Source organism: Natator depressus, chromosome 25, assembly GCF_965152275.1.
Source record: "Natator depressus isolate rNatDep1 chromosome 25, rNatDep2.hap1, whole genome shotgun sequence".
NCBI lineage: Eukaryota > Metazoa > Chordata > Testudines > Cheloniidae > Natator > Natator depressus.
In genome coordinates, this window is record NC_134258.1 from 10,345,881 (window position 1) to 10,363,959 (window position 18,079).

At 58.8% G+C, this 18,079-nt stretch overlaps 1 protein-coding gene across 7 annotated transcripts in view; it reads left to right on the forward strand.

Annotated features, from left to right (window-relative positions):
- TLE2 (TLE family member 2, transcriptional corepressor) overlaps positions 1 to 13,173 on the forward strand; it is a 34,372-nt gene extending 21,199 nt beyond the window's left edge. For 2 of the 7 annotated variants that reach the window (XM_074939727.1, XM_074939728.1), the window contains 11 exons: positions 1,184 to 1,231; positions 2,245 to 2,385; positions 4,382 to 4,523; positions 7,110 to 7,270; positions 7,789 to 7,865; positions 8,463 to 8,712; positions 10,346 to 10,593; positions 10,931 to 11,078; positions 11,196 to 11,346; positions 11,931 to 12,007; positions 12,465 to 13,173. In XM_074939727.1, coding sequence (XP_074795828.1) covers positions 1,184 to 1,231; positions 2,245 to 2,385; positions 4,382 to 4,523; positions 7,110 to 7,270; positions 7,789 to 7,865; positions 8,463 to 8,712; positions 10,346 to 10,593; positions 10,931 to 11,078; positions 11,196 to 11,346; positions 11,931 to 12,007; positions 12,465 to 12,572 — 1,551 coding nt within the window. In that variant the 3' untranslated portion in view covers positions 12,573 to 13,173. The remainder of the gene's footprint in view (positions 1 to 1,183; positions 1,232 to 2,244; positions 2,386 to 4,381; positions 4,524 to 7,109; positions 7,271 to 7,788; positions 7,866 to 8,462; positions 8,713 to 10,345; positions 10,594 to 10,930; positions 11,079 to 11,195; positions 11,347 to 11,930; positions 12,008 to 12,464) is intronic. The other 5 variants (XM_074939723.1, XM_074939725.1, XM_074939724.1 and 2 more) reach the window with 3 other exon arrangements.
- The last annotated feature ends 4,906 nt before the right edge of the window (positions 13,174 to 18,079 follow it).

An 18,079-nucleotide genomic window follows, 5' to 3' on the forward strand; every position in this document is an offset into this window, starting at 1 on the left:
GGTGCCTCACTGGGAGTCGTTCCAGAAGCGTCTGGGGCAGGAACGGAGCGGGCCTGATTCTGATCTTGTTTACAGGGTGTAAATTGGCTTCAATGCCATTAAAGTCAATGAGCCACATTCTTTGCTGGGGTGACCTGCACCCTGGGGGAGCTCTAGTCCCTTATGGAGCCTTTGGAGGCAAGGTGTCCAGAACAGAACCCCAGAGGGGGTCTGCTCCAGCCTCTCTCATTAGGGGTCACATAGGCAGGTGGCATGTTCACTGGATTGGGGCTCAGGAGACCCGCATTCTTTTCCCAGCTCTACCACTGACCTTGAATAGGTCACAGCGCCTCCCTGTGCCTCAGTTTCCCCTTCTGACCTTTTCCTCTCTTGTCGAGTCAGACTGCAGTCTTGCTGTCTCTCGTTAGTTGTACGTACAGCACCTAGCGCAATGGAGCCCTGATCTCAGTTGAGCGCGTTCGGCTCTGTTCCAATACCACTAACAATTATACACCTGCCCAGCCTGTTGTTGTTTTTAATGTTGCCCAGATGCTATGGGATTTTTCTTCCAGATTCTGCAGGAGCTTTGGGGGAGAAATCTGGGGGCTGATGATGATCACTTCAAAAAAGAAAATTCAGTCCAGATCCTATGGAGATAGGAAATGACAACTCTGAAGAGCTTTTTAACTAAAAGGGACCTTTCAACGTTGCTTACTAGCTTTAAAGTGCTGCAGAAAAATATTTGGGAAAATACCTTAAAAAAGAATTCCACAGGGAGACCTTAAATCCGAGGAGTTTCTGGGTCTCCGCTCATCTGACACAGCCTTTGCTTGTGTGGGGTCTGATCCAAAGCCCATTGAAGTCACCACTCGCTTCCTTGGGCTTTGGGTCAGGGAGACAAGCCAAGAGAGTGGATAGATAATAATAATCCTTAGGATTTATCTAGCGTTTTCCAGCCGTTATCTTAAAACACTTTACAAAGGACATCAGCATCAGTCTGCCCATTTCCCAGATGGGAAAATTGAGGTACAAAGAGGCGACGTAACTTGCCCATCCAGCAGGGCAATGGCAGAGCTAGGGATAGACCCCAGGTTTTCCGAGTCACAATCCAGTGCTTGAGCCACTAGGCAGCACTGCCTCGAAGATCTGTCCTGTGTCGGCATTTTGCTGTTTTAATGGTTCCTTGCTCTGTTTCTCCCCTCAGCAGGACAGCGACGGGGACAAGAGTGATTATAACCTAGTAGTGGATGAGGTGAGTGAGAAGGTTTTAATTCAATCTCTTAAGGCCTTGTCTAGACACACAATTCGTAGTACTTTAGCTGTACTGTTTCAGCAGCAACCTAGGGTGGATGCAGTTCTCTCAGTGCGAAGGTAATTGCTGCGCAGAAAGGGGAATGAATTCTGCTGGGGTAAGGCACTTCTAGCAGCTGTAAGATAAAACCGTATCTGGAAACGTCTCTCCCCGAACTGAAATAATGACACTGGTCTGAAATCTGTGTATAAACCAGGCCTAAGATGGTAACTGAAGGCTACTCTGTTAGACAGAGTAGCCACCTCTGGCAGTTTTATCACAAGCCTTGTGATATGTGGTGGTTTTTGGGAAGCCCCAGTTCTGGAAGTCACGTGTCTGTATCAGAAACTCAAGTTTTCTTTTTTAAAAAAAGCCAACAAGTCAGTTTCTAGCCTTCCTGACGGTGGAGAGAAGCTGGGAAATGTGACCTCGGAAAGGCAAATAGAAAGAACCCCAGAGCTGTTATTTTAAAAGAAAAAACCGCCCTGGTCAGCCAGGTCCATGGGTTGGCAAGCTGGAGGCGTCTGTCCCTGAGTGGAGACTCGACTGATTTGCAAACAGTCGTTTTGTCTGTCCGGTTGATTATATTATAGCAAATGAGCGGGCGTCCCCCAGTTCTTCCCAGTCGCTACCCATCTGCCCGATGCAGCCAATTGGAAACCACCCAAAGCATTAAAACAGAGAGAGAGAATTAATATGGCTTGCAAAATTCCCAGGGCATTCAAAAGCAGAGTCAATTTCCCCCTGTCCTCCTAGGCTACGTCTGCAAAAGCAGGTCTGGACCCCACTCCACCAGCTGTGTGACCCTGGAGCGTCTCCATCCGGCTCAGCGGATGGCCTCCAGGGCACCAGGGTCTGGCACGGGGAGAGCCCGCTCTGCTGCTGGCCGTGATGGCCCTGTGCTGTGGGCACACAGTGGGCCCTGGTTCCCTCCTCTCTGAAGGCGCCGTCTGCTTTTCTCTTCCCTGCTGCAGGACCCCCCCTCTGAGCCCAGCAGCCCTGCCCACGCACCCAGCACTAAGCTCCCGCCCGCCCGCAGGGACATGCCCGAAAGCCCAGCCTCCCTGGCCTCCAGCCGGAGCACAACGCCCCTCAAACTGAAGGACCAGAGCCTGGTAAGGAGATGGGCTGGCGAGCTGGAGAGAGGCCATGGGATGGGGGGGATCGGCACCTAATTCTGTATCCCAGAGCGTCTCTCCCTGCTGCAGCACATGGGGTGCGGAGGGGGAGTCCGAAGCTCCTCGCCGGTGGATCGGCGAGTGGCATGGATTCTCTGTCCCTGCTTAGAGGGCATGTCACAGCAATCCAGCCTGGAGGCTGCACCGGGGGCTGCCCCTGCTGGAGCTCTGGATTTATAGTGGATGCTGCCCCCTGCAGTCCCCTCCCATGTGCTTTTCCCCCATCACACGCAATTACTCGGGCTTCCCGTCTGGTCCTTAACCCCTCAAGCACTTAATGAGAGAGCGTCTTGCCACTCTCTCTCCCCGCCATCCTATTGCTTCCTGCCCGCCCCACATCTTCCCCTGGCTCCCCCGTCCCTGTCCGACATGAGGAAAGAACCCTGCCCCCTCCAGAGGTGAAGAATTGCATTGCACTCCCCCACCCCCCAGCATCAGCCCCTTGCATGGTGCTCCCTATCCTGATGCAACCCACGTCCCCCATTCCTGGTTCCAAGCCCTGGGGGGGTCATAGATTGGCAATGGGGTAAGAGGGATCATGCCAGGTGGAGAGGTGGCAGTGGGAGCTGGGGAGGGGGGAGGGCACAACAGACCAGGGGTTACTCCTCCTAACAATCCTCTTCTGCCGGGATCCCTCCCTCCTTCTCCAGCACTGAGGGCCAGCTGGAAGCCTAGGAAAAAACCTGGTCCCCAAAGGGTTAACCCTCCAGGCCACACGACACTGGAGTCAGATCCGGGGTCTATGTGTCCCCTGGAGGTTCTCCGGCGCTCTAAGGGTTAACAGCAGTCTAGCGAGACAGGACGGTTTGGGGTGCAGGATGCCTGGGTTCTATTCCCAGCTCTGTACTGACTCGCTGCACGTTCTTGGACCAGTCAGTTCCCCGCCCCGGGCCTCGCCTCATCCCATCTGCACAGCGTGTCTACCGTGCCGTGGGAGCACGAGGAGGCCCTAATTAACGAGCGTGCATCAGATGCTTGGAGATCCTTGGCGTGCTGATTAATTAATTAATACCGAAGCACTGCCATCTTTAGCGGGTCTCCCGTGCTGCCCAGCAAGGGGCGAGTGCTTTCGGAAGGGAGGTTAATACGCTGGTAACGGGAGCCTGGCTCTGCGGGTATTTTCCATCCGGCTGCCTGCAGAATTCCCCTGGGCGCCTCCTCGCACTGGGCAATCTATCGATTTGCCCAGCATCAACCTGATTCTCAGATTGAAACATCAGCGGGAGGGAAGCATGGGGAGGGCGGGTATTGATTGCGCGGTCATTCCCAGCCCAGCCATCAAGTGGGGGAGCGAGAGGCACTTATAAGATTCAGCAGGAGCAGTCTGTCGGCAGCAGGGGTTTGGGAGCCCTCATTAGGGCTGCTGGCGCTTGCTGGTATTTCTTCCCGGGACAGTCTGGTTAGAGCAGACGAAATGCCCTAAGTGATGTGAGATTTGCGGGCTCTGCTTGGATTTATACCGGTCTACACAAAACCCCCAGGCGAGCAAAAATGCACCAGGGGTTATTGGACACCACTTCAGTGAAACAGTGGGGCGGCTGGTCGATGGGCCTGATCCTGCAAAGGGGCTGGTGCACACAGTCCTGGGGCGGGGGCTGCAGACTCTCTGTGCAAGTATTAACTGGAAGGGGGTGTTCTCTAGGGGGTCAGAGCAGGGGGCTGGGAGTCAAGACTCCTGTGCTGTCTTCCCAGCTCTGGAAAGGAGTGGGGTCCAGTCCCAGTGGTTGAAGTAGCAAGAGCCAGGACTCCTAGGCTCTGTACCAAACCCGGCCATGGAATCTCTCCGTGAGTTTGGGTAAATTAAGGTGCTGCCCTGTGCCTCAGTTTCCCCATCGGGGTGTGTGAGGTTTCATGAATGTGCGGGTAGCGCTCTGGGGGGCCTTGGCTGGAAGGCTGTAGAGCAGGGCAGGGTAACATCTCCTTTCCATTGCAGAATGATGCCTCAGCCAACACTCCCACCTCCAAGTCCTCCAGCTCCTCTCCTCCACGGGACTCCCTAACGCCTGGCCCCGGGCCAAGCTCGGCCTCCCATCTCCGGCAACTCTCCTCCAAGCCGCCTGCCACGGACACCATCAGTGAGTCTCTCTAAGGCATCCGCGTCCTTCTGAGAAACTGCCTGGCCTTGTAACACAGCACGTGTGTGTCTGCAGGGGGGCTCTGTGCATGTCAGCTGGTGCAGTTACCAATGTACAGGGCTCTGGGTCAGTGGTGGATTTCCACCCATATCACAGCCAATTTTATGGAAGCGCTTCTGCCGCGCTAATATGGCCTGTCGGTCAATTACACCAACAGGTTCAATGCATCAAGAGAGCCTGCTGTGCAATGCAAGGCTCTCCTTACTTCTCAGGTATGGGTCCATAGTATGGTTTGTGTCAACCTGTGGAACTCACTGCTGCAGGAATTCAGAGTGACAAATACTGTGTCTGGATTTTGGAAAGGGTTCTGCATTGTTTCTGACTAATAATATTTCTGGTTATACATGTGAAAACAAGGGGGATCAATGCGCATGCTTCAAGACATTAGCTGGCGGGCTCAGGAAGGAACTGGCAGAGGAAGGATGGTCTTGTGGGTACGGCACTGGACAGGGACTCGGGAGATCTGGATTCAGTTCCCGGCTCTGCCACAGACTCCCTGGGTGGCCCTGAGCAAGTCATTTAGGCCCAGATTATCAAAGGCACCTAACTCCCATTGATTCAGGTGTCTCAATACCTTTTGAGGATCTAGGCTTTACTCTCTCTGCACCTCAATACCCCATCTGTGAAAAAGAGACCGCTGGCTTTTCGTCTCTTTCGATGTGTCTACACGGTGCCTAGTTACAAAGGGTCCCTGGTATTGGGGGCGGTGGGTTATTTTGATACAATTATTTGATCCTCATGTATTTTCCTCCCCACCACAGTGCATACTGCTCTGTAGTCCAGGTGCCTTTGGAGAGTTTTCATCTCCTTCTGACACATCAGATACTGGCCACTCCCAGAGACCAGGGCCCAATGCGGGATTTGTCTCTGGGTGCCGTGTGTGTGTGTGTGTGCCGTGTGTGTGTGTGTGTGTGTGTGTGTGTGTGTACACCCTGAGGCTACGTCTACACTGCAGCTGAAAGGTGTCACTCCCAGCTTGGGTTCGATGTACATGGACTAGCTCTGCTTAAGCGAGGGCCTAAAATGACAATGTAGCCGCAGCAGCTCGGGCTAGCTGCCCGAGTGAAACCCCATCAGAGTTGATCGGTACGTACTAGGTGGCGAGCCCGAGCCGCTGCGGCTACATTGTTATTTTAGGAACCAGGAAAGAGAGGCAGAAGCAGATGGAAAACAAGCAAACTCTTACACTGGATACTCTTGGTCTTGTGCTAGGAGACAGGACGGAAGCTCCTGATCTCCATTCTCTGGACCATTCAGACCATTTCGAGACTCTATCCTCTGCCCTCTGTTCGTCTCCTCTCGCAGGTGATGCTCCCAGTCCGTTCAATCTCTCTTCCTAGGAGAGTTTTTCCAGGTCCACCGTCATGTGTGGCTCTGGGCCCCCTCTGGTACTGTGCACAGTAGCCAGAAGAAGCCGCACCATTGCTGTATTACTCCCTTGAGTAAGCAGTGCAGGATTGGGCCCTGCACTGTTATTTGTTGTTTGTTTCACGGTTGCGCCTAGAGGCCCCGACTGAGATCAGGGCCCCATTGAGCTGGGCGCCCTACAGACAGCAAGAGACAAGGTCCCTGCCCCGAAGATCCAGCTGTATAAGTGGGGCTTACTCAAAAGTCCTCAGGGGTGTGGTTTAATGTTAAAAGTACAGGGCCTTAGGGTGCCTTGGATCAGCTCTGCCACTGCCTATCTGGGTGATGCTGGGCAAGTTATTTTGCCGCTTGGTGCCTCAGTATCCCCATCTGTAAACCGGGAGCATTACCAATTTCACAGGGGTTGCTGTGAACTGGTGTTTGGAGAGTGCTTTTGCAACCCTCCCGTGAGAGGAGCCGTAGAGCCTCATGGAGATTTCTGCTAATAGAAATGTGTCCAGGCTGACAGCTGGGTAGTGGGGAAAAGCGTGGATCAAGACTGGCAGTTTTCAAAGTGGAAATAGAGCAAGACTTTGAGAAATGAAGCCCTTGTCTGTGCTAGAAAATTATTCTGACCAGGGGATGGAAATCGATCTTGATAAACGAGGAGAACTTCTGAGATAAATGCACCCGGATCAGCTTAGAACTCTCTTGCATTGATTTAGCTTAATTCAGTATGAGCCCAGTTTAAAGGGATTTCAGAGCCTCAGCATGTCTAGGGCCGCTGGCTTGAGGCTCAGGAGACCTGAGTTCTCTTCCTGGCTCTGCCACTGATCCCTTGGGCAAGTCCCGTCGCCGCTGTGTGCCTCAGTTTCCCCTTTGTCTGCCTTGTCTAAGACATTTGAGGCAGCAGCTGCTTCTCACTATGTCTCTGTATAACACTTAACATAACAGGACCCTGATCTCAGCTGGGGCTTCGTGGTGCTACTGTGGTACAAATATTAACTACTCATAAGTTCCTGGCTTCTGGCTCTGGGTGGTCAGGCATTTAGATCCATTGGTCCCAGGTTCAATCCCCGCTGGCCAGGACCCACCCTGAGGCATTATGCTGCCATAATGCAGGTAACAAGCACCCAGGGGTGCTGCTCAGCGGCTGCGTCTCTTTTCTCGAACCCCCAGCTCTGCGCAGCCCCCTGAGCGTGCCCAGCACCTACGCATCTTCATTCGGGATGGTGCCCCACGCCACCATCAATGGCGAGCTCTCTGCCCCCAGCACCTACGTGAGCATCCACCTCTCTCCGCAAGTCAGCGGCACGGTGATGTACGGACGGTCCCCTCTGGTGAGTCGCAGACCGGCCGGGGCAGAGGCCAGCTCAGCTCCAGCCGCCTCCTGCAAACGCCCTTCTCCACCCCCACCACAGAATCCCGTGCATGCGTGGGATGGAGAGTAGCAGCGGTGAACTCAACAGGGGGCAGCTCAGTGCAGGGCACGGGCCAGTTGGATACAGCCAGTTAGGTGCCTGGCTCCCAGTGGGAGCTGGGGGGGTGAGTTTGTAATGGCCCTTTGTCTCTTTGAAGCTCTTCCCCACTTGGAACATGGCCGGGGCGGTGCCCTTTGCAGCCAAGCCCTGGTCCCATCAGAGTTTTGCTTCCAGGAGCAGGAATTGGCCCTTGGCTGGTCAGCCGCTGCCCCCTCGCATATATTCTTGGAGGAAACAGGCTGCAGAGATAGCCAGAGAGGTTGTTCCAAGCCAGTCTTAGAGCAGGGCCGCCGGACCCTGCTCGTCTGTAGGCCCAGCCCCTGCGGCCCCTCCCCACCACGCCGATTGGTGGACCACGCTCCCTTTTGCTTTTGCAGGTGGCTTTTGAATCTCACCCTCACCTGAGGGCATCCACCATCTCCTCCTCTCTGCCGGCCATCCCCGGGGGGAAACCGTAAGTGCAGCCAAATCTGTGCAGAGGGGCTGGGGGCAGGGGGAAGAAATCGTGGAAACGCCCCAGGGGGAGGTGGTGGGATGCAGGTCATCACCAAGCCAGGCTCCCACTGGCCCACGGCAGCATTCTGCACAGGAGCTCCCGCATGGAGGCGGTAATAAACAGGCCAAGGCCGTGCTGCAGCTGGGAGGAAGGATGGCCCAATGGTTAGGGCTCTGCTGTAAGACTCCGGCGCCCTGGGTTCAATTCCCTGCTCTGTCCCTGACTGAGTCGCTTCATTGTTCTGTGACTCAGTTTCCCCATCTGGACGCTGGAGTTTACAGCCCTGCCTCTTGGGCAGGGAGGGGGCTGTGAGGACCAATACAGTAAGGCTGGGGGGGCTCAGCTACTACAGTAATGGGGCTGGGTACCTACCTACCTGGAGAGGCCCCTCTTTGTCTAGTGTGTGACCCCCACCCTCCCTGGCAGGGGAAATCTCCAGCCGGAGGCTACGGGACAAAAGTGGGTGACAGATGCCCAGACACGGAGCGTAACGCCCAGGAGGGCTGCATCCCTTTAAGGCCTGCCAGCACTTACCTGCCTCTCCCCCTCCTCCAGTGCCTACTCCTTCCACGTGAGCGCCGACGGGCAGATGCAGCCGGTCCCCTTCCCTCCCGACGCCCTTATCGGCACCGGCATCCCCCGGCACGCCCGCCAGCTCCACACCCTGACCCACGGCGAGGTGGTCTGCGCCGTCACCATCAGCAACTCCACCCAGCACGTCTACACGGGGGGCAAGGGCTGCGTGAAGGTGTGGGACGTGGGGCAGCCTGGGACCAAGACACCCGTGGCGCAGCTGGACTGCCTGGTAAGGGGAAGGGGTCTGGGGACAAACGAGCAGGGGGAAGGTGGCTTCTGTTGGATCCAGCGCAATTCCTTGCTACCCTTGAGGGCCAGATCCCTGGCTGGGGAAAATCGCCATTGCTGGGGTGACTTCAGCTGAGGATCTGGCCCTGTGTGCTGCAGCAGCCGAAGACGCCAGGTTCTGTATCGCAGGCGAGACGCACTGGAGATTGTCACTTGGTTTGTTGGAGTGGCCCCCCTTGGCTGGTAGACTGGACCATAGAGTTTGGACTCAGGATGCCCGAGTTCAGGGGCCTGTCTTTGCAGCTGTGTTCCCACTGTGGGCTGGGCTCTGCACTGGTTAGGCCAATGCTCTGTGTGCGTGTGTGTGTGTGTGTGAGAGATGCCCTGCCTCAGTTTCCCCTGTCGAGCCGGCAAAGGAACCGTGCCCAGGCAGTGGTGGGAAACGATCTCTGCCAGGGTCATTTTAAAAGCGGAGCGGGGCTGCGTGCGTCGGCTGGGGCCGTTCCAGGCCAGCTTCCCCGGCGCGTCTGGAGCATCGGCGGGGACTGGAATTGCGCTGTCGCTAGAAAACCCTCGTCAAAAGGAAAAGCGATTAATAATTGAGCTGCCCCCCCCGGGGGCCCTGCTCATTAGCATGCCAGAGATCCCGGCGCTCCTGCCCTTACTGGAAGGTGCTGCGGAGCCGACGAGCGTGGCAGGACGGCTCATCACTGCAAAACAGGCGGGGCCGGGGGCACTCGCTCCCCTCCCATCTCTGACCAACAGGGCTCCGATTTTTGTCCCTCATGCCCCCCCCCCCCCACACACACACACAGAGCTCCCGACGAACTGTCCCAAGTGCGGTGGGTCTGGGACTGAAGCAGCCGCAGCTTGGGCTCACTTCAGCCAGGCTGGATGCTGCGGTGCTGGGCGTGCTTGAAGGGGGCTGGATAGGTTTGGCTGGCTGTGGTACGTGCTGAGAGCTCCCTGCGCTTTGCACTGCTGTTAAGAGCCTGTGGGGTGCTCTCTGTCTCCCCCATGCTGCAGAAACCCCGACCGCCCATGGGATGGCGGGTAAAACAGGCCAGTCTCTGTCACTGGGCACTAACACCCTCAGGCACACGGGACAGTGGATGGGCTTGTGCGTAACGTGTTGGCTGGGGCTTCGGGAGATCCGGGTTTAATTCCTGGCTCTGCCACTGACTCCCTGTGTGACCTCGGGCGAGTCATTTAATTGCCCTGTGTTCCTACTTGTGAACCCCTGGGGCCAGAGCCCAGCCTTTCGGGGGGGTGTGTGTGTGTGTTTGTGTGTGTAGCACCTAGCACTGTGGGGCCCTTGGCAATGGGCAGGACACTAGGTCAGGTTGCGGGGGAAGCAGAGGTGGGGAACTGGGCTGCTTTGGAGAAGGGTAGAAATTGCTTCAAGGCCTGGAGGGCTTTAGAGCCCGGCTGCTGAGCCCTGCAGGGTGAACTCCATTGACCTCCACTGAGTCCCTGGCACAGGTGCCCCCTCCCTGCAGGACAGGTGGCTCTGAGAGGCTGCAGGCTGAAATCAGGGGAGACAATCCACTGACCCTTAAGGGGCGTTGGATCAGGGACCCCCCCCACGCCACAGTGACTGGCTTTAAGGCTGCTCCTCCCTCTCCCTTCCCCAGAACCGCGACAACTACATCCGCTCCTGCAAGCTCCTCCCGGACGGGCGCAGCCTCATCGTGGGGGGCGAGGCCAGCACCTTGTCCATCTGGGACCTGGCCGCGCCCACCCCCCGCATCAAGGCGGAGCTGACCTCCTCGGCGCCCGCCTGCTACGCCCTGGCCATCAGCCCCGACGCCAAGGTCTGCTTCTCCTGCTGCAGCGACGGCAACATCGTGGTGTGGGACCTGCAGAACCAGACGATGGTCAGGTGAGCCCCTCTCCATGCCCCCGTAGCTCGCAGGGCCTTCCCTGTTTGGCCCCCCCCGGGTCAAATGCATGCGGCTGGGATCAGCCGGGTGACCTCTGCCTCTCGTTGCCGGTTGGCGACGGTCACGCTTAGGGGTGCATGGACTGCTGGGGTGGGACCTGCAGAACCAGACTCTGGTCAGGTGAGGCCCGGGGTTTGCCTGCCGCCAGGTAGGCATCCCTTCCCAGGGCGCGGGGCGGTGCGGCTGGCTGGCGCTGGAGCGGGGAGGAGCTGCCTGGCCGCAGGACCCGATCCTGCAGCAGGCGACGGGGCCTGACGGCCGCGCTCTCCCCTCCAGGCAGTTCCAGGGCCACACGGACGGCGCCAGCTGCATCGATATCTCCAACTACGGCACCAAGCTGTGGACGGGGGGGCTGGATAACACGGTGCGGTGCTGGGACCTGCGGGAGGGGCGCCAGCTTCAGCAGCACGACTTCAGCTCCCAGGTAGGGGGCGCCGCAGAGCCCGAGCGGGTGGGGGCGGTCGCCGCACGGCACTCTCCCCTCTCCCGCAGAGCCAGCCGGGCAGGGACCCGTTTCCTCTGACTCTGCCTTCTCCCCCAGATCTTCTCGCTGGGCTATTGTCCCTCGGGGGAGTGGCTGGCCGTCGGCATGGAGAGCAGCAACGTGGAGATCCTGCACGTGGCCAAGCCGGAGAAGTACCAGCTCCACCTCCACGAGAGCTGCGTCCTCTCCCTCAAATTCGCCTCCTGCGGTAGGAGTGTGTGCAAATGCAGATGTGGGCTCAGGCTGGGCGAGGGGTTGCATGGCTGGGCAGGGACTGGGACTCAGGAATTGGCATCTGTTCCTGGCTCTGCCGCTGTCCTGCTGGGTGACCCCGTGCCTCAGTTTCCCCTCCCGCCCGCGGTCCGTGAAGACGATTAGCTCTTTGGGGCAGGGGCCGTTCCCCTTCGTGTCTGTGTGGCCCTGGCACAATGGGGACCCAACCTTGGTCGTGGGCTGGAGTTGCTAATGTCACACAAGTTTCATCTGAGCGTGACGGCAGAGCTCCGCAATGGGGTTTACGGGGCCAGCCCCGGAACATGGAACGAAGCTGGGCAGAGCTTGGAAGGCTGCATGGGTGGGACTCCATGTTTACAGGCAGGCTGAAAGATGATCCAGCCCGGGCTTTGCTTTGGATGTCCCCGGTGCATCGTCCTCTGCTCCCAGGGCAGGTGATTGCTTGTGGGATGCTGTTGGGATCCCCCCGCACCTATGGGCAGCGTCTCCCCTTTTGCTGAATCTCTCGTCCATGTATGCGACAGCCCCCCGCTGACCCATTGGACTCTCCCGCTGCAGGTAAATGGTTCGTGAGCACAGGGAAGGACAACCTGCTGAACGCCTGGAGGACGCCCTACGGAGCCAGCATCTTCCAGGTGGGGAAGGGCGCCCTGCCGGGAGGCACGTTCTGCTTAAATCCCTCGCCCCCGGCAATGCCAAGAGTGGGAGCAACTGCCCAGCCCATCAGTGGCTGCCCCAAAGCCAGGTTCACCCAGAATGGACCAGAGTCCGACCTCCTGCACAAGGCAGAACAGGAGTGTCCTGAATTAATTCCTGATTGACCCAGAGCATCAGTTCAATCAGTGGGAGGTTTTCTCTTGGTTTTAATGGCCTTTAGCACCAGCCTTCCCTGCCCTAGCGGAGATCAGGGAGTGCTGAGAGAAAGAAAGTTGGGCTCCGATTTTAACTCACCTGAGAACAAGGCCTCGGCCAGTCTTTGCCACTGGTCTCCCTGGCCCTGCTCTCAGCCCCCACCTCGTTATCCCACTATCGGGGCCGCCCAGGGAGCAGGTGCCCTCTCCTAACCTCCCCTCTTTTCTCTCTCTCTCTCAGTCCAAAGAGTCCTCGTCGGTGCTAAGCTGTGACATCTCGATCAACGACAAGTTCATCGTCACAGGCTCCGGCGACAAGAAAGCCACCGTCTACGAAGTGGTATACTGAAGCGTGCGTGGCGGGGGGGGCGCTCCTCCCCCCTCTGCCGGCAAAGGCCGGCAACACTGCCTTGGAGCTGCCGGGACCGAGCTGTACCGGGACCAAAACCAGCGCTACCCAGGGCAGCCTTTCCAACCGACCGCCGGGGCCTCAGAACGCGACGTGCGCCGGGAGCGGGCCCCCCCCTCCCCACCGCTTCAGCTGCGGAGCCTCGTGCGGTCGTTCCCGGCTCGGAGGTGGGCCTTGTCTGAGTGCGACGCTCCCTCCACACGCAAACGGGTGCAGGCGGATGGAGACACGAGACGCCTCGCTTCCTTTCGGCATCTTCCACGCTTCCTCCCCGGGGCAGATGTGGGGGAGTTAGGAGTCGCCGGGATCTGACCGGCGCGGGGGTTGGGCTGGAGAGGCAGGGCCCGATGGGCTTCCCAGCTAGGGGACGAGCAATGGCCGGATCCCAAGGCCCGGAGGGGAGTTGCTGCTCGTGCAAGTGATGCTGTTATCACTCAGTGAGTGAAGGGGCTGGGGCCTGGCACTTCTCCCACGTTATTGCTACTGATTCAGTGATGCCAATTTTCTGTTGAGAAAACAGCTGTAATTTCTCCTCGGTAAATAAATGTATTTAACAGGCCGTAGTTTCAAGCCCTGCGTAATGAAACGTGTGGATTTTCCACGTGGCGGGGGACAAGCACAGGGCCCGGATTACAGCCAGGGCCCCCATGAAACACCCCTGCTGCTTCGGTGACTTGGTGAAAAAGGAGCTGGGGTCCTCCCTGGAGATGCTGGTGACAGCTGGGTCCTCTCCTGGGGTGAGGGTTGGGGCTAAGGTGCTGGGCTGGACCTTGGGCAAGCTGGGTGAGTATCCCAGCTCTGCTACTGCCTCTCCGGGTGACCTTGGGCAAGTCACTTCCTCTCGTGAGGCCTCAGACCCTCACCTGTAAAATGGGGATAATCCTTCCTGGCTCCCAGGCTTTTGGGGGTTCACTGTGAGCTCTTCAATGCAGGGCCTCCCCCTCCGAGAATGCGCAGTGCCTAGGGTTGCCAGGAGTTTCCTGCAATTGGCCTCAATCTCCCGCTTGCTATTGAAAGGACTCCAGTAGATTTTAACAGGCCAAAAGTCTGGTCGGCAGGGGCGGTGCAGCGGGGCTAAGGCAGGCTCCCTACCTGCCCTGGCTCCGCGCAGCTCCCAGAAGCAGTGGCATGTCCCTGCAGCTCCTAGGCGCAGGCAGGGGCAGCCAGGGGGTGTCTCGGCACACCGACTCCGAAGCTCCCATTGGCCGGGAATTGTGCCCAATGGGAGCTGCAGGGATGGTGCCTGCAGGCAAGGGCAGTGTGCAAAGCCACCTGGCTGCCCCTGCCTGCGCCTAGAAGCCGCAGGGGCATGGCGCTGCTTCTGGAAGCCGTCGGAAATAAGTGCCTCCCGAAGCCTGCACCCCCCCCACAACCCCCTGCCCCAACCCTGAGCCCCCTCCTGCACCCATACTCCCTCCCAGAGCCTGCACCCCCCCAACCCCCTGCATCCAAACTCCCTCCCAGAGCCTGCACCCCCCCAACCCATTGCCCCAGCCCTGAGCCCCCTCCCAAACTCCTTCCCAGAGCCTGCACCCCCCCAACCCATTGCCCCAGCCCTGAGCCCCCTCCCACACCCAAACTCCCTGCCAGAGCCTGCAGCCCCCCAACCCATTGCCCCAGCCCTGAGCCCCCTCCCACACCCAAACTCCTTCCCAGAGCCTGAAGCCCCCCAACCCATTGCCCCAGCCCTGAGCCCCCTCCCACACCCAAACTCCTTCCCAGAGCCTGCAGCCCCCCAACCCATTGCCCCAGCCCTGAGCCCCCTCCCACACCCAAACTCCCTCCCAGAGCCTGCAGCCCCCCCCTGCCCCAGCCCTGAGCCACGACCCCCCCCCCCGCACACCCTCCTGCATCCCAACCCCCCTGCCCCAGACCAGTGAAAGTAAGTGAGGGTGGGAGAGTGTGAGCAAGGGGGGGGGTGGGGGGAGATGTAGTGAGAAGGGGCAGGCATGGGGCCTTGGGCCGGGGGGCAGGGCAAGGGTGTTTGGGTTTGTGTGATTAGCCAGTTGGCAACCCTAGCAATGCCTAGCACCCCGTTGAGCCCAATCTGAGAGGCGGGAGATGCTAATTAGGCTAATAGGTGGAAAATGGTACAGCTGCCTAATTAAAGCAGGCGTAGGCCCCATGTCTGGGGGGCAGGGAGATGAGGGGGGGGTCTGTCCTTCCAGGGAGTGATGCTAAGGAGCAGCAGGGGCTGCACAGGTCCCGGCGACAGGCTGGCGAAATAAGCAGGGGCTCAAGGGCTGCCCGGAGCCTCGGCTGCGCCAGCTGGAGCCACGGCAGGGGCGTTAGCTGCAGCGTGCGTGGCGGCTGGGCGCAGTGATGCCCTGTGGCCGAGGGCCTGAGACGGCCGTACACGGGAGAACCAGGCCCCTGCCAGGGCTTAGGAGCAGTAGCGCGGCTTAGAGGCTGCCCCGTCCGGGTAGGGCTTCAGCATTTGTTTTCCTGCTGCAGGGGAACAAACACCGCCCCAGCGGGGGGAGAGGCCGGTTCAAGGCCTTGCTCGGCCTGATGCAGAATCTTTTCCAGCCGAGCTCACTGCAAATCAGGGAGAGGAGGGAATTCAGCGTTGGGTCGGCCCAGCTCAGGCCCGGCCACGGCGGTGCAGTGCCTGCGTCCGCAACCCCACGGCCATCCTGCCAGCGGCCTGGAACCAAGTATTGCTTCAACGTTGCCAGAACAGCACCTTTTAGTGCCAAGGGGCAGCTCAGCACCTGACCGTGCCCGGGCTTTTGAGCCCCAGCTGACGCGGGAACAGGTCCAAGGAAGGCTGCTGCAGCCCCAGCTGAAGTTGGAGCTCGAATACCAGGAAAAAGGCTATGAGGCAAACCTACCTGAGTTCAGACTCCCCCCCCCGTGCCTTCCCACCCCTGCCCCTTTCACCAGCTTCCTTGCCAGGACACAACCCCCATCACCACGGCCCCTTGCCAAGCAGAATAAAGGCTGGAGCAGCCGAGCCCGAGGCCAGCCAGCCTGAGTCACTGGCAGCTTGATCCCAGCAGCAGCCCCTGCCCATTGAAGAGGAAAAGCAGGTTTCGAGACAGCTGAATAGAGGGCGGATCCAGTCTGGGGCTGAGCTGCCACCCACCTCGCCTTCCAACTGCCTGGCCTGCCCTTGCCAACTCAGCACGCCCTTGCTTAGCGTCGAAGCTCATCCTGAAAGAGCAGCCCCCTTCCTGCGCTGGGACGCACCGCGGCCATGACAGGCCTGGGCCTGGGGGGAGCGGAGTAGTTCGGTAAAGGAGAGTCTCGCTCCCGCGCTCAGCTAGAACCTGGGCTTTTACTGTCACCCCTGAGATGGGGCAACTCTCCCTTGCACCGGCCGAGAGGGTGAAGGGCTGGACGGCTGCAGAGGCCGGCACCTGGGCTGTAGATCATTGCAGTGGGGCTTGCATTATCTCAGCGCACGTGGTGGTATCATGTGGATACTGAGTTCACCACCCCCACCTGCTGCTTCTGTAGATCTGAGCAACTTCTTCTCTGTCTCTCCCCTTCCTGGGGGGGGGGGGGAAGACGCGCTGCCGGAGTCTGCTTCGGCGCCGGGCCTCACCTCGAAGACACCCAAGGAAGCCCAAGCACCGCTGTAACCCTCCCCTTCCTTCTCCCAGCCCTGGCCTGAGGGCAAGGGGAGGCTGGTGCTGTCCCAGCAGAGGAAGCAAAGCATGTAGGAAAACACACAGCAGGGTGTGGGCAAGACCGATGCCCACGCGCTGCAGACAGCACTCTGGCATTAATACCGAGCTCTTTGCACGAGGAGCTCTCATGACATTTTACAAAGGTCCCCCCCAGCCCCATTTTACAGGTGGCGAAGTCAGCAGGAAAGGGGCTAAAACCCAGCAGCGCTCAGGGCCGGGGCAGTGCTCTAACCGCTCACCCACACTGCCTTCCTTCTCTTCAAACGCTCTCCAGGAGGGAGACGCAACTCGCCCTTGGGCCCCACTCTCCCCTCAGCTGCAGAAGGTCCCTTGCTTAGAGACGGGGCAGGAGTAGGGACTTCAGAGGGAAGGATGAGCCTCAACACCCAGCTCTTGTAATTGCAGTCCACCGCTGATCCTACAACGGCCATCCAAGCTTTCCCGTCTATGCCAAAGGGGAGCGCGCAGGCCGGGGGCGGGAAGCCGGCCCTGGAGCCCCTTGAAAGTCTGACAAATCCCTGCCCCCTCCAAAACAAAAAAAGGGCCATTTTGTTTTACTCTGTTTCCTGGAACCATAGACCCTGGCTGAGAATTTCATGAGGAAGGTGGTGCAGGTTCAGGCTGGAATTTCTAGGCAGAGCCATGGCTCCAGCCCTCACCCGAGCCATGGGAGTAAAGATGAGGTTTCAAAACCCCACTCTGCACCCTTCAGCGCAGGGACGAGATGCTGGAGCTCCCAGGTGGTTGCCCCGACCCCCAGGCTAGTGGCTGTTCTGCACAAAAGTTCCAGAGGTCGGGGTCCTCCCCTCCCCCAAAACAGAACAAAAATCTTCAAAACCTCCACAACCCAGCAAAACAGAAGAGCTGTTTTCTGGCCAGGGTGAGCTAGTGTTTCCAGCCCCAGCAGGGGAGAGAGCCAGCCGTCAGTCCAGGCAGCCAGCAGTTTGCACAGACGCACACCTGCAGGAGGGGGAAGGCAGGCCGTGTAAGTAGGGCAGCAATTAGAAACCCCCACCACTTCCTGAAGCAGAGAGACACCTCTTCCCCCCCCCCCCCCCCACACGCAGAGGAAGTGACAGAGGGGGGAGGGAGATGCTTTTGCTGAGGCAGCTGAAGGGTTGGGCCTAAGGAGGGTACATCAGTTCTCTCCCTGAGATACACAGGCAGGCTGCATGCACTTGGCAGAGACCCTGGCCTGGAGGCAGCATCAGATGCCAGCTGGAAGGGTAGATTGATGCATCACTGCAGAGAGACCTGTAGTGTTCCCGCTGAGCGTGGGGGGTGGGGGAGTAGCAGCAGATCCACCTTGGCAGAGGGAGCATGTGGGGTTCACAGGATAGGGCCCAGTTCTGTAGCTATACCTCCCCTTTCCCCCCGTGAGGCACATGCAGGTAGGGGAAGCAGGCTGTGCCCCTCCGTTCTTCTTGCAGGGAGCTGAAAAGAGGAGCAAGGGAATTACAAGAGAGCTGCTCCCATCCCCCTAGATTTTGCTATTTGCGCCACCGCTCAGAGCATCAGGAGCGCGGGACCCCAGCCAGGCTGAAACACTGACCCTAGAAGCAGGCCCGCAGCTGCCCGCTCCTGCCCTGCACCAGCTAGGCCAAAGCAGTAACTCCCGTAGCAGCCACCCACAGGAGAGGCCCCGGGGACATTAGCACCAGCCCCTGGTGCTTGCACATCTTTCTTCAGAAGAGGAGACTAGAAAATCTGAAGCAGGGCAGAGACGCCTTCCAGCTGGAAGGCACCGTGTTCCCTCTGCCCCCAAACCAGGGGATTTGCCTCTGCCCAGGGCCACTGAGAGACCTAGAGCCA